This window comes from Vicugna pacos, chromosome 11 (genome assembly GCF_048564905.1).
Source record: "Vicugna pacos chromosome 11, VicPac4, whole genome shotgun sequence".
Classification (NCBI taxonomy): Eukaryota; Metazoa; Chordata; class Mammalia; order Artiodactyla; family Camelidae; genus Vicugna; species Vicugna pacos.
Genome location: NC_132997.1, coordinates 74,285,217 through 74,298,765, shown reverse-complemented (window position 1 = coordinate 74,298,765; position 13,549 = coordinate 74,285,217). Strand labels below are relative to the sequence as shown.

General features: G+C 51.5%; 1 protein-coding gene across 3 annotated transcripts in view; it reads left to right on the top strand.

Moving 5' to 3' along the window:
- Positions 1-5,007: 5,007 nt before the first annotated feature.
- SLIT1 (slit guidance ligand 1) overlaps positions 5,008-13,549 on the top strand; it is a 156,657-nt gene continuing 148,115 nt past the window's right edge. For all 3 annotated transcript variants that reach the window (XM_072971743.1, XM_006210569.4, XM_072971744.1), the window contains exon 1: positions 5,008-5,620. In XM_072971743.1, the coding sequence (XP_072827844.1) occupies positions 5,424-5,620 (197 nt within the window). In that variant the 5' untranslated portion in view covers positions 5,008-5,423. The remainder of the gene's footprint in view (positions 5,621-13,549) is intronic.

Here is a 13,549-nt window from a genome sequence, read left to right as displayed (position 1 = left end):
TTGCTTCTCTCTTCACAGCACACTGGGAGTGTTTAGAGGGTACAGAGAATGGCTAAAAATCTTGAACAAACTTCTGTTTCTGGCCAAGCGGGAGCAATGGGCCAAATTTACCATTCTGCCTGAAACAACTAAAAAGCTAGAAAAAAAAATGAGACAATTGGTTTTGGACATTGGACAACTGGTCATGCGGGACGATGATTCCTTTAAGACGGAGAACAAGCGTGGTGAGCACTGTAATTGCCCCCTGGCTTATCTCCCGGAGAGAGTTTCCAGGCCACAGAGCAAGAGGGGCACCCAGGTGGAACCTGGCATGAAGTCGAGTTGGAGTTGAAGGTGAGAGTTTGGGAGGCCACGGGGGCTCGAGTTCTCAGGGAGACGGGAGAGGAAATTGCTGCACAGAGAGTGTGGCCAGGGATTTGCAGACGGTGCCTGCCTGCAGTGCGCCATCTCACCCCCAGGGCAGAACCATCCCTGGAGCTCCCACAGAGCTGGGAAGAGTTGTGTTCACACCAGCCAGAGTAGAAAGCCTCTGAATCCACACAGCACTGGGTAGAGTATTCAGAGGGTGTTGCCTCAGTAGTGGGGAAATCAACCCTAGACTAAAGGCTACTCTGGTTGTGCCTTCAGAAGCTTCAAAACAAGCCTCAAAAAATTAGATTGTTTGCAAGTACCTTGACTCTGCTCCAGAACAAAGCCCAAGCTTCTTTTTTAAAAATACAAGACTATCCAGCACCCAACAGGGTAAAACCCACAATGTCTGGCATCCAATCTACAATTCCCAGGATACACAGTAGTAGGAAAATATGGCCCATAATGAGGAAAAACAAATCAATCAAAACTGACCCAGAAATGATACAGAAAATAGAATTAAGATATAGCTATTTTGACTATATTTCATATGTTCGAGAAGGTAGGCTGATTGCTTCACTTCTCTGAGCCACCAACTGGTCAGTGGTGTTTGGATTTGATCATTTATTAATCTTCTCCCAGCTCTGGTATCTTATGATTGATGCTACTATGACCAGTGTCACATGTTCCTGTCCCTCTCCTCTGGTTGCCCCCACTCCATTCCCCTGTGGTCATCTTTCTCTTTTGATGTGTCTCATCCTCACTAAGAGTGTGTGGAAACTGGAGAGGATGGAGGCAGGCAGGCTGCAGACCCTTTGTCCCTGCCAGGCCCCTTCCTTCGATGGCTCCCCAAGGTTTTCAGGTCCAAGTTCAAACTCATTAACTCAGCACACTAAGCCTTGATTCTTAGAACACGGTCTCTGGAACCACCTGCGTCAGAGTCTCACAGCCCCACCCTCCAGCATGCTAACAGTGAAGATTCTGATTAAGAAGGACCTGGATGGGTCCTAAGAATAGGAATTTATAATAAGCAACCGAAGGGTTTAAAAAAAATATGTATTGGTGGTGATGGTAGGTTAGGTCATACTACCCAGGTAAACAAATCTGACCAGTAAGGAGGAAAAAAAAAAAAACATATGCTGAAACTGTTCCCCTGCTACTATGCAGTCCCCTCCCTGGAAGCCACTATCACTGGTAGTGACAGAGAATTCCCAGCACACACATACAGACGTGTGCTTGAGCACAGGGACCAGTCAGGAGATTCTGAAGGGCCAGTAAAGCCAGAGAACAGCTGCACCGGGGCCTCTGGGATGTGTCCCCATCACCTCTCTGACCTCTGCCAGCACGCCCCATCTGAATCACCTGCCACGCACCAGCGCTACTGAACTTGCTGCAGCTCAGTCACCGAGGATGCTGCTGCTGTCTGTGTGCCTCATCTCATGCAGTTCTCTTTGGCTGGAACACCCTTCTTCCTCTTTTGCTGCCCACCAATGCCTATTTATCCTTCGAGACTCAACTGCCTCCTCTTCCAGGGAGCCTTCCAGCCTTACCCTGTGCCTCATGCTGGCTTCTCTGCAATTCCATACTCCTCGTAAACTTATCATGCTGAGTGGGTTTTTCTTTCTCTTCTCCTGCTGGACTGTCAGCTCAGTGTGGGCCAGGGCTTTTCGTATTTCCTGTTGTACTGCTGTCCCAGTACAATGTATATAGTACATCGGCAGTTGATAAATGGTGTTTAACTGATGCCTAGATAGCAGGCATAATGTCTCATTCTTCCATTTTGCAGTTTGGAAATCCACAGCAAGCCTTACCCAGGCTCTCCGCCTTCTTGTGCTCCAGAGGGGCTGGTGGTGCAGATTGCTGGGAGGAGGGCACTCTCTCCCGGAGTCACAGGCAGGAGATGGCCCTTCAAGTCCTAAGTGTGCATGGCTGATGGGAAGCAGAGGAAGCTCACACTACTGGGCTGGGGAGACCCGAGGGGTGGCCCTGCTGATGGCCAGTGGCCAGAGTGGGACTTGGAGGAGCCTTCCTGGCAGAAGCAGTGTGACAGGCCTGCCTCCTCCCCATCCATGCAGAGGGAGCAGGTGGCCCGGCTGTAGGGAGGGGGTAGGGAGAGCCAACAGAGGGAGGGGCATGGGAGAGGAAGCTGAAAAAGCAAAGGAGGGTGGGGTGGAGGGGTGTGCGGCTGGCCAGGCGGTTGTTTAACGAGTAAATGTGCTGGGAACGTTAATGAGCTGCGTTCATTCATGGTGAGCCGCTTCCCCAGTCAGGGAGCCGGCCAGGTTCTGGGGTGGAGGAACTGGGGATGGGAGCCAAGTTGGGGAGCTGCCTGGCTGCTGGGGCAGGGCCTCCAGTGATGGGCTGGGGAGGGGAGTCTTTGTCCTGAGTCTGAGAGGGCCTTCCTTCCTTCCCCCCTTTAAAGGAAAGGACAGGCCTTTGCCAGGTGGTGACAATTTGGCTGAAGGCCTGCTTGGGATTCACTGTCCAGACTAGTCTGGAAGCTTCTAGGGCAGCGGCTGGCTCTCGGGAGCCACTGGCAGGGCTAATCTTGCAGCCCCCTGCCTGCTCCCACCCCTCTTTCCACCCCTCCACCCTGCTGCTCTGAAGCCCCCAGGGTGTGTTGCTCATTAATCAACACTCTCCCTCTTCCCCACATGAGTCCTGGCTTCCGAGGAGCCCTCTGAGGTCATGGGGCCAGGGAGTCACCGCTGGAGCAGAAGGTTGGAGACCAGCCGCCTTCAACAGTCTGAGTGCCGTCTGTGACAGGCCTACTAAGTGCCAGGTGCTGTGTTAAGTACCAAAGTGAGGAAATGAAGCCACGGGTGTCGGGGGCAGGCTCTGCCTCTGGAGAAGTGTCAGGGAAAGAGCCACATGTGTAAACAGAGCTCCAGCTAAGAGGGGATAAACAAAGCAGCAGGCTCAGAGGAATGATTTAACTCTGCCTGAGGCAGCTGGGGAGGGTTGGGGAGGGGACAGGGGCTGAGCACCACTGGTGGAGAAGGAGTAGGAATTCATGAGGGAGAGGGGAGAGAGGCCCTTGCAGAGTTGTGGGAAGATTCCCTAAGATTATATCACACAAAGACCCCTGAGAAAGCCCCTTCCCCCTGAACTGTTACTGAATTGGTGCTCTAGGACGCATGGATCTGGATGGAGGTCATGGACAGGACTGTGTGAAAGCTTTCAAAAGAACTGTCAAAAGCCCAGAAAATCAGCCACCTGAGTTGTGGCACACTGGCTGCAGTTCTATCTGTGCTATGACAGTAGAGATACTGCAAAATTTTTGTGAAGGTGGAAGAGAAAAACAGAAGAACCCTGAGCCTTTTGGTACCTTGGTGGGTGATAAGGCTTTAATTTCGTGCAGTCTGTCAATATTGCACCACCTCCTCTGACAAACTGCCTAGCCTGGCAACTTCTGGACCAGCCACATACCTTTGGAGAAACCTGCGCAGCCATCTCCTGTGAGAGCCAACTCTTGACCTGTTCAACTGTTACTTCTTGCTGGGCTGAAGGCAGCCTTGGATCAGGGGCCCCAACTGATGGATAAACGATGTCTGGATCCCACAGGGTACCATCAAACCACAGCTCTCACTGATTTGGTGGAGGTCTTTATCTTTTCTGGGCTGTGGCTAATTCTCTGTCCAGCTGGATTTCCTGTTCACGTCTGTGTCCACATCGGCCTCACAGTGAGAACAGTGCTTGCCCAGAGGACTGTGAAGGCCTAGGGCCCGTGGCCCCTGGTGCTTCTCTCCAAGCAGGGGACCCAGCCCTTTTCTGGCCCTCTCTGCAGTCCTTTGATGACAGAACTGAATATTGGTTTTCATCTATTTTCACCTGTCAGAAATGGAAGCACGCTGGTGTGAGCGCAGTGAGATATCTGCTGGATTTCCAACCCCCACTGATACTCTGGGAAGCTAGCATAGCCCAATGGGCAGAAATAACATCTCCCAGCTGTGCAAATGTCCAAATCAGGGCCGCTCTCCTTCTGGGGGGAGTAAGCTTCTATGCTCCCTGGGGAGTAAGCTTCTATGCTCCCTGGGGAGTAAGCTTCTATGCTCCCTTGGGAGAAGTGGAGTGGCTGCCATCTTGTTAGAGAACGTGGTGAGGGAGGGAGGAGACTTGCTCGGCCTCTCGGCCTCGGGCTTCTGAGCACCCCCCACACTCCAGTGTTCTGCCCTCAAGGTCCCAGGCTAAGGGAGATAGGTGACTTGCCAGAGGTCACCTGGGACTGGGGACTTCCTTTCGCTGAGAATTGATAAAGCAAGTCTGATGGGGCTCAGAGCAGATTCTGCCGTCGGGGAAAGCAGGTCTGTGGCCTGGGGGAACGGGTCCAGGCGGCAAAATAATACAACCGCCACCCCCCACCCGCGCGCGCAAGCAGCTGGGGCGCAGGTGCCGCGTGCGTGCGTCTAAGTGTGTGCGTCGTGTGTGTGTGTGTGTGTGTGTGTGTGTGTGTGTGTGTGTGTGTGTGTGTAGAGCTGACGAGGGTTGGGACCTGACAGGTCGAACTGTGGGCCCCCCTCCCCCGCAGCCCCTGCCGGCTCTCAGCGCCTCGAAGGTTCCACCTTTGAAACTGTACGCGGCTCACAGCGGCCGCCGCCGAGTGGTCGTCGGGAGGCGGAGGCGGGGAGGGGTTCGGGGGGAGGGCGGGGAGGAGTCTGGCTCTGGATGTGTGCTTTTCGTTTGATGGATGACTGCCGGGTGGGAGCGAGCGTGCGGGTGTGAGTGTGTGTGAGTGTGTGTGTGTGTGTGTGTGCGCGCGCGGGGTGCGTGCGCGCACGGGGCCTGCCCATTTTCCTCCTCGCAGCAGTCAGTTGGGAGCTGGAGGGAGGGAGACGCAGCCAGCGAGAAACGGGAGAAGAGCCGAAAGCCCTCCGCCGAAGGCGCCCTCCCTCCGTCCGCGCACAGGCGCCGTCGCTTGGAAGAGCAAGGTGCCACCCAGCCCGCAAGGGCGCAGCGTACCAGCCCGCGGTCTTTTCGGCGGCTCTGCCCCGGGACTGCACCTGGAGACCACCCCAAACGGGGATGGTAAGCGGCTACCGCCGTCTGGCACGCAAGCGGGACGCCGTGAGGGCACCATGGCGCTGACGCCCCAGAAGGGGTCCTCGGCGGGGCTTGTCCGGCTCCAGCTCTGGCTGCTGCTGTGGGCAGCCGCGTGGCGCCTGGGTGCCAACGCGTGCCCCGCCCTCTGCACCTGCACCGGCACCACGGTGGATTGCCACAGCACGGGGCTGCAGGCCATCCCCAAGAACATCCCACGGAACACCGAGCGCCTGTGAGTATGGCCCCCATCCCCAGCCCGCGGGGAGCCCGGACGTTGCCCTCCCATCCCGACGCAATACGGGGCTGGAGGTGAGGGTGGGACTGGGGGCCTGGGCTCTGCCGCCCGTAGACGAGTCAGTGCCTGCCAACGTCCTTCCCGAGACAGAAGCCAGGAGTCCGCAGCGCCAGTGTTTCCCTTTCGGGGGATTCAAAGGGCCCTCGGCGGGGCTGTCACCTCCCATCCTCACACCTGCCCTCTGCGTTCAGCACGGCAGGCCCTTCCCACTGCGCCAGCACTTTATTCCTCCAGGGTGCCTGCGAATTGGTGCCAGAAAGCCTTCCTGGCACCCAGGAGGGAAGCTCCTCACACTCTCCAGGCACCATGTCTCCTTTTGGGCACATGGGGCTTGGGCTGTGTTCTGAGCCGGAGGTGTGGATTTGAGCTCTGAGGGCTTGTAGGCTGGCGATGGGCTGCAGGATGGGATGGAGTCGAAGTTTCTAGTCTCCTCCTTCCTCCCCATTGTTTGTCCCAGAGCCTTAAGAATTCTTCCCTTGGAAGTGTGAGGCATTGGTCCCCCACTGCACATCCAGCCCACCCCAACCCAGGCAGACAATGGGACCTGAGGGATTTGAGTTTGGGGCTTGGGGTATGTTACATTCAGCACCCAGAAAAGGGTAGGGGTGACCTGGACCAGGAGTCCCGTTAATAATGTTGGGAGGTCAGGAGCTTGGAGTGGGAGACACGAGGTTAAAGACATTGACCATGACAAGTCATAAAAAACATTCCTCTTATCCTGTTCTTGCTCACTTCTAAATTCTTGAGAAAACTCGGCCCTTTCTAGACCCGCTAATCTTCGTAGTGTGTGTGTGTGGGGGTGTGTGTGGATGGTTAGGCTGTGTGTGTGTTTATCAACATACATAATTTGTTTTCTCAGGTTCTCTTGCAGAATGTGTGTCTGTGTGAATTCCTGGTATCTGTGGTGTCACCTCAGTAGCGTGAGGCTGGGAGAGTCCCTGTACATGGACTGTGTGTATAGATTTTTGGTCTCATGCAGGGCCTTTGTGCTGCTTGCAAAGGTGGCTGCCTTGGGAGATTTTTGAACTGGACTTTGGAGGAGGCTGCCAGCCCCTGTGAAACCTGCCTACTCCTTTTCCCCAAATCCCTGGCCCCCTGCAGTGGTGCTCAGGAAAGGCACATATTTCAAGAACTTTTGAGTATATTTTCATGACTCCCAGCAGGTCAGAGGCAGAAATCTGACCCTGGGGAGACAGCTATCTCCTAAATAAAACTCAGTAGCAAGGTCAGCAATGAGCACATTGGCCCCAGAGTCTTGGCTGAGTCTGAAAAGTTCCTGTGGAGGTTTCAGAGAATTCGCAATCTAGATGCAATGTAGATGGGAATCGATCTCTGTGTGTGTGTGTGTGTGTGTGTGTGTGTGTGTGTGTGTGTTGTGGTGCGGAGGAAAGATGCTGTGTGGGAAGAGGCTGGAATGAACCGAGATTCCTTGGGGTAGACTGTACGTTATCCTGTGTGGCCCTGGAGAGGGACCAGGGGTCAGAAATCTGTCTAGGGGGCCTCTGAGGCTGCAGGGTCACCCTCCACACCTGTTCCCTCTGGACATCTTCTCCTTCCTTTGCTTTGCCCACAGGGCATTTCTCCTGCAGCTGTTACCCTGGCAGCAGCCTAGGTCTGAGACATTTTAGCCCTTCTCCTTTGCATTTAGATCTGAATCTTGAAGTCAACTCATTCCTTGCTCTCTCTCCTCCTTTAGTTTTGAGGACAGTGTCTGTTTTGACTTTGGTGAGCTCTCGAGATCTTTTGCAATCAGAGTGAGATAGAGGTGAAATTTCCTAGTGCAGAGTAAAGTCAGTTATTTACTGTGTGACCTTGGGCAAGTTACTTAACTTCTCTGAGCCTTCGTTGCTTTCTATCAGGAAAATGGGGCTGTTGATACATAAGGTTTCTGGTTCTTGTGAGGACTGAAGATAATGTATGGGAAGTGCTTGGTACCTTATGATGCTTGCTAAGTGAGAGCCATTATTATAACAGGATCAAGAGAAGAGTCTTGTTCCTTAATTCAGCAAATGTTTGTGGAGCTGGTAACTGCCCTGGGTGCTGAGGCTCCAGAAGGGAGTGAGCAATTCCCTGCCCTCAAGGGATGTACAGTTGAGAGGACAGGGTAGGGGACACCCAACTGTAAGCTCTGACAGTGTGATGGGGCTGTGGGTGGGGAAGCTTTGGGTTGAGAAGCCCTTTTCTGAGGTGAAGGAGCTTCTGAGAGGATGGACCATTTTATGAGGGTACTTTGGGATGCTGTAGTGGTTGGGTTAGATTTTGCCAAGCACAGAGGGCAGGCACCCCAGAGAGAGGGAATGCAGGAGCCAAAGGCCTGCAGATGTGAGCGTACCTGGCCTGCTGGGTAAAGGGAGGGACCAGCTTTGCCCCAGGGCAGAAACATGCTGTGTCCAGTGGGATGTGATGGGACTTGAGGCTGGGAAGGGTCAGGAGGCCTTTCTCTATCTGGATTTTTTTCCTTTGGGGACTTCAGGGTTGGGGTCCAGGGGCAAGTTACCAAGTCTCATCTTTGCTGGGTGCTGAACTTCTTGGGTTGGGAAAGACTGTGGAAAGCAGAGGGACCCTGCCTTTTCAACAAGCAGGCCGCGAAAGAGCCATTTGAAGAGGAAAAGAACATCCTGAAAAGAGGCCCTGGGCAGACTCAAAATAACTGTGGCAAATGCTTTCTCTAATCAATATGGGTGTCGTGCAGTATCAGAGCCTGAAACGGCGGCTCCTTCTCAGGCTGTGAAATTTTTATAGACTTGCAGCTGTGCCTTCGTTCGCCTTTTGTCCTCTGGGCACTTTCTACGGCAGCCTATGAGGCCCAGCGACTTTGTGATCATATGTTCCATGACTCCGGGCCCAGCCCGTCTCCCCAAGTGGGAAGAAATCGTCATTGGTTTGCTGCGGGGACTTCTGGAAAGAGGCTGTGCCGGCTCCAGAGCTGTTGAGGAGACTGGTTCAGCCAGAGGGGCCGTGGGGCTGGTGGGCCGGGTGGGGAAGGGATGCTGAATAATTCACTGCCGTGGAACAACTGAAATCCAGGGCAAGGGTTGGGGGTGTGGTGGAAGAGGCCTGGGCGCTTGTATCTTTGTAGGACCCACACTCAGAGGGACCCAGCCATGGCCACTATTGTTTTTCCTTCCACTCAAGTCAGTTGGATTTTTTTTTTTAATTTAGAGAATCTTCTGGACTAGAGTATTTAGGAGACTGTGATGAAGGCGTGTAGTATGTGTGGATACCTGCTTCTCCCCTCTGCCCTGGGCACTTTTATGCTGGGCTTGCCACAGATCCCCCTTGTGGATGCAGGGCGCAGAGAGGACAGAGGATGGAGAGACCGCCTGGGAAGGCCTGCTGACTTCTGTTTGCCTCCAGGTCCAGCACTTTCTGCTGCTTTTTGGGCCATGGGGACCTCACACTCCTGCCTGCCTCTATATATCCTCTTGCCTCCTGGCCAGTTTGTCCACTTCCTAGCTCCCTGCCTGCCGCCGAGGCCTGAGAGGCCCCCCTAAGTCTGGAGGCCCCATTCCATCAGGCAGGTGGTCATGACCAAGGAAGACTGCCCAGGGCACCTCCAGACCAATTGTTTGGAATTCCAGATAATGATTGGATGGTGGCTGGGGGTGATTCAGAGGGGTCAGGGGGCCAGATGGAAGCCATGTCTGCTAACTGGGGCCCTGTTGGCTGGGCTCTCTGAGCAGGGCTCTGTGGTCTCCTGCAGTAGAGACCCACGCTGTGCAGGGGGAGTTGCCTCCAGGTGAGGCTTATGTTTTCAGGAGCAGATGCACTGGGCTTATTGCTGGGCTCTGAGTGACTGGTAGTACCGCCCAGTGCTGTCACTCCATCTGCTCTGAGACCCAGTTTCCCCACCTGTTAAAGGGGATGATGGTTGTAGGTAGATGGTGATGATTTTAAGTGAGAGGATGCATGCAGGGGGTCTGGAGGCGTGCTTGGCGCAAGGCTGGTGTTCTACTATCCTTCAGCCTCTGGGGAGAGTGACACCTACAACCTTATGGGGTTTTGCCAGGATTCACTTATTCTATGTGTGTGAAAATGCTTTGTGATTCCAATGTTAGGTGATGTTATTATTTTTATTATTTGAGAAGCTCAGGCTAAAGGTTTGAGGGTTCAGGTGGGGTAGGAGAGAGCTTGAGGGGGTAAGCATTTGAATATTGACCGAGCTGCAAGCTAGGATCTGGATCTCCAAGTGCTCCTTCCCTGGACCTTCCCCTGTCCCTTGGGATTTGGAGACAGGGCGCAGGGCAGTGTCATGCAGGGACTCTCTGCAGGGTGGACTGCTCTGGAGCCAGACAGCTTGACTTTTTAACCCCTCTCTGCCACTCAACAGCTGGAGGGGGGGCCTTGGGCAAGTTATGAGCTTTAATTCACTCATTCAACAGATAGCTGTTTATTGACTGTCTGCATCGTGCTGAATGAATAGTGGCCAACAGAAATTGAAAGCGCCCCCCTCTCTCTGAGTTTTAGTCCAGCAGGGGACGTAGAGATGAACGGCACAGTATCAGAAGAAACACATAATTGCAAGCTGGGATAAGTGCTCTGGAGGGAAGTGTGACTTCTCATATCCCATTTCCTTGCCCATAAAATGGGGATGATGACAGGACCTGCTTCAGAGGGTGGTCCTGAGGATTAAATGCAGTGATGCTGGGAGAGGCACTTTGCACCGGGCCTGGCACACAGCAAGTGCCCAATAAATGGTAGTATTATTATTGTTATTAAGGTGACAGAGAATTGCAGGGACGTGAAAGGAACTTGGGTGCCACTCAATGCCAGAACCCAGCACGGCTCTGCTCTCTCTTGCCTTATCAGCCAGCCACTGGGCACTCTGGATCTCCAGGGAGCCCTGGAGCACACGGGGACCGGGCTGCCCCTTCCACTGTACCCTCTCTCCGAGGCAGGGAGGGGGCTGGCTGCGGTGGCCCAGGCTGCCTGAGGCTGCCAGCAGGGGCGACCGTGCTCTTTGGGGGCCTGGTGAGGGGCGGCGGGACGGCAGCTCCCGCATTATTGGGAGCAGACGGGAGCTTGGCGGAGTTGCCGCCTCCAGTTCTGTGCCGGCATTAGCAGCTCGGCAGGGCTCTTGCTTAATGGGATTTTCTTCCCAAATGCTGTAATTATCGCCATACAAATACTTATTACCCAGAGCAGATGACGGCCGGGCTTTGGGCAGTAGCCAGGGAGCTGGGCTGTGCTCGAGGGGTGGAGAATTGGCTCCTCTTTTTGAGCTCACGACCCCCTCCTCTTCTTTCTGGATCCCAGCCTGCGGCGGGCAAACAGCTGTTGGGCACCTGCCGTGTGCAAAGTGTCTAGAGAGGTTCAGGGTATGGACTTGCTCCTCGGGGAGCTTGCGGCCTGGTGGGGAAGAAAGGTCTGTCTGCTAGAGAACAAATGTGTAAGGATGCCCATAGGGACTTAGAGCACAGCAGCTACCAGTGCAGCCTTTAGTGTGAGAATGGCACAGTTTAAATCCTGGCCCTGTCAGCCACCACCTGAGGGATCTCAGCTGGCTCACAAGTGACTCGACTTACTCATCTGTAAAATGGGAGCAACACTAGCACTTACCTTGTAGGGCTGTGAGTACAAATAAAACAGTCCACGTAAAGTGGTTAGAATAATATTGCCAGGTAGAAAGTATTAGTGTTAGAGATGAGGAGGAGGGAGTGAGAGATGGAGGAAGGCGTTGGATCCCTGCAGGGACTGGGGAGGAGGAATTTGAACTGGGCCTTGAAGGTTGGTCAGGAGTTCGGTGAGTGAGAGGTGAAGCGAGGACAAGGGAATCTGCGGGCATCCAGAGTTGCGTGCTGTGGATTTGGGAAGGAGAATGAGGAGCAGACCCAGTGGATGAGGTTAATGTTTGAGTTGGTGAGTTCTGAGAGAGAAGACTAAAGTAACGAGTGGGCACAGGCCATGGGGCTGGGACATGGGGAGCCATCAGGGGGTGTATGTGTGTGTCAAATTTTTTATTAAAACTTTTTTTTTTGCTATAGTGATGTTTAATAAATCTATAGAGTTGAGTAAACATCACCACAATCCAATTTTAGAATATTTTCATCACCCAAAGAGATCCCTTGGGCTCATTGTAGTGTTTTCTTTTGTTATAATTACAAATTTACAGAGAAGTTGCAAGTATAAGGAATTCCTGTTTATCCATTATCCAGACTCAATTGTTTATTTTGCCCCCTTTGCTTTCTCATGTATTACACACACACACACGCACGCACATGCACTTTTTTTCTGAATCATTTAAGGATAGATTGAAGACATAATTTTTTTCCTCTGAGTACTTTAGTGTGTATTTTTCTAAGAACAATAATGCTATGAAAATCAGAAAATTTAACATTAATACAATACTATTATCTACTCCATGGTTCCTGTTAGAATTTCATTAGTTGTCCCAATAATGTCTTGTTAACTATTCTTTGTCCAGGTTCAGAATCCTGTCCAGGATCTCACATGGCATCTACTTATCACGGCTCTTTAGTCTTTTTTTTTTCTTTTAAACAATTTAATGTGAATTTCACCCGTTCTCTTTACTTTTTAAATTTTTATTCTCTTTTTTTTGGTGGCGGGGAGAGGTAACTAGGTTTTTAATTTATTTCTAATGGAGGTACTGGGGATTGAACCCAGGACCTTGTGCATGCTAGACACGTGCTCTGCCACTGAGCTATACCTTCCCCCTTAGTCTCTTTTGATTTGGACTAGTTCCTTAGCCTTTCTTTGTTTTTCTTGACCTTGACATTTTTGAAGAATCCCGGCCAGTTATTTTGTGGAATGTCCCTCAATTTGGCTTCATCTGCTCTTTTCTCATGATTCCATTCAGTTTACATACAATCCATGATTACAAAAATTACACATTTTTGGCAGGAGTGTTAAACAAGCAATGTTGTGCCCTTCTCATTGGGCCATGTCAAATGACACGTGATGTCAGCTTATCCCAGTATTGGTGATTTTAGCTTTGATTTACTCGGTAAGTTGGTGTCTGCCAAGCTTCTTTGCTGAAAAGTTACCATTTCCCCCTTTGTGATTAATAATTAATTTGCAGGGAGATACTTTGAGGCTGTGTACATTCCTATTCATCAAACTTTCATTTCACTAGTTTTAGCAGCACTGATGAGAAATTTCTGACTCCATCATTTCTTCCCTATTTATTAGCTGGCATTCTACCATAAGGAAGAACTTTACCTTCTCTCCCATTTGTTTGTTGTCTGTTTATTTGTAACAGTGTGGACTTGTGGATTATTGTTTTATTCATTGGGTTATAATATGTTATTACTTTATTTTGATGTTTAGAGCATCCCGGGGCCAACAGGAGCCCCTTCAAGCTGCTCCCATGTCCTATTGACAAGACCCTTTAAGCCCTTGCCTCCAGGGGTTTTGAGTGGAGAGTGACAAGTGCACAGTGGTGATTTAAGATCTTCTGTTGCCTGGCTTTGATGTGGACGGTAAATGGAGAGAGAGGCCAACCAGTGGTGAGGAGACTGGTTAGTTATGGTGACTGTGATTTCCGACAGCAGTTTTTCTGTCATTGCTGTATGTTTGTTCTTTTTAAAAAACATTAAAAAAAACCTTTTATTTTAAAACAATTTTAGACTTACAGAAAAGTTGCAAAATAGTACAGAGAGAATTCCCATACACCCTTCACCCAGCTTCCCCTAGTATTAACATCTTTCTTAATCGTAGTGCAATGATCAAAACCAAGAAATTAACATTGGGACAATACTAAGCTATGGACTTTATTCACATTTCACTAGTTTTTCCATCAAAGTCCTTTTTCTATTCTAGGATCTAATCCAGGATTCCACACTGCATTTAGTTGTCATTTCTCCTTAGTCTCCTTCAATCTGTGACAGTTCCTTAGACTTCCCTTGC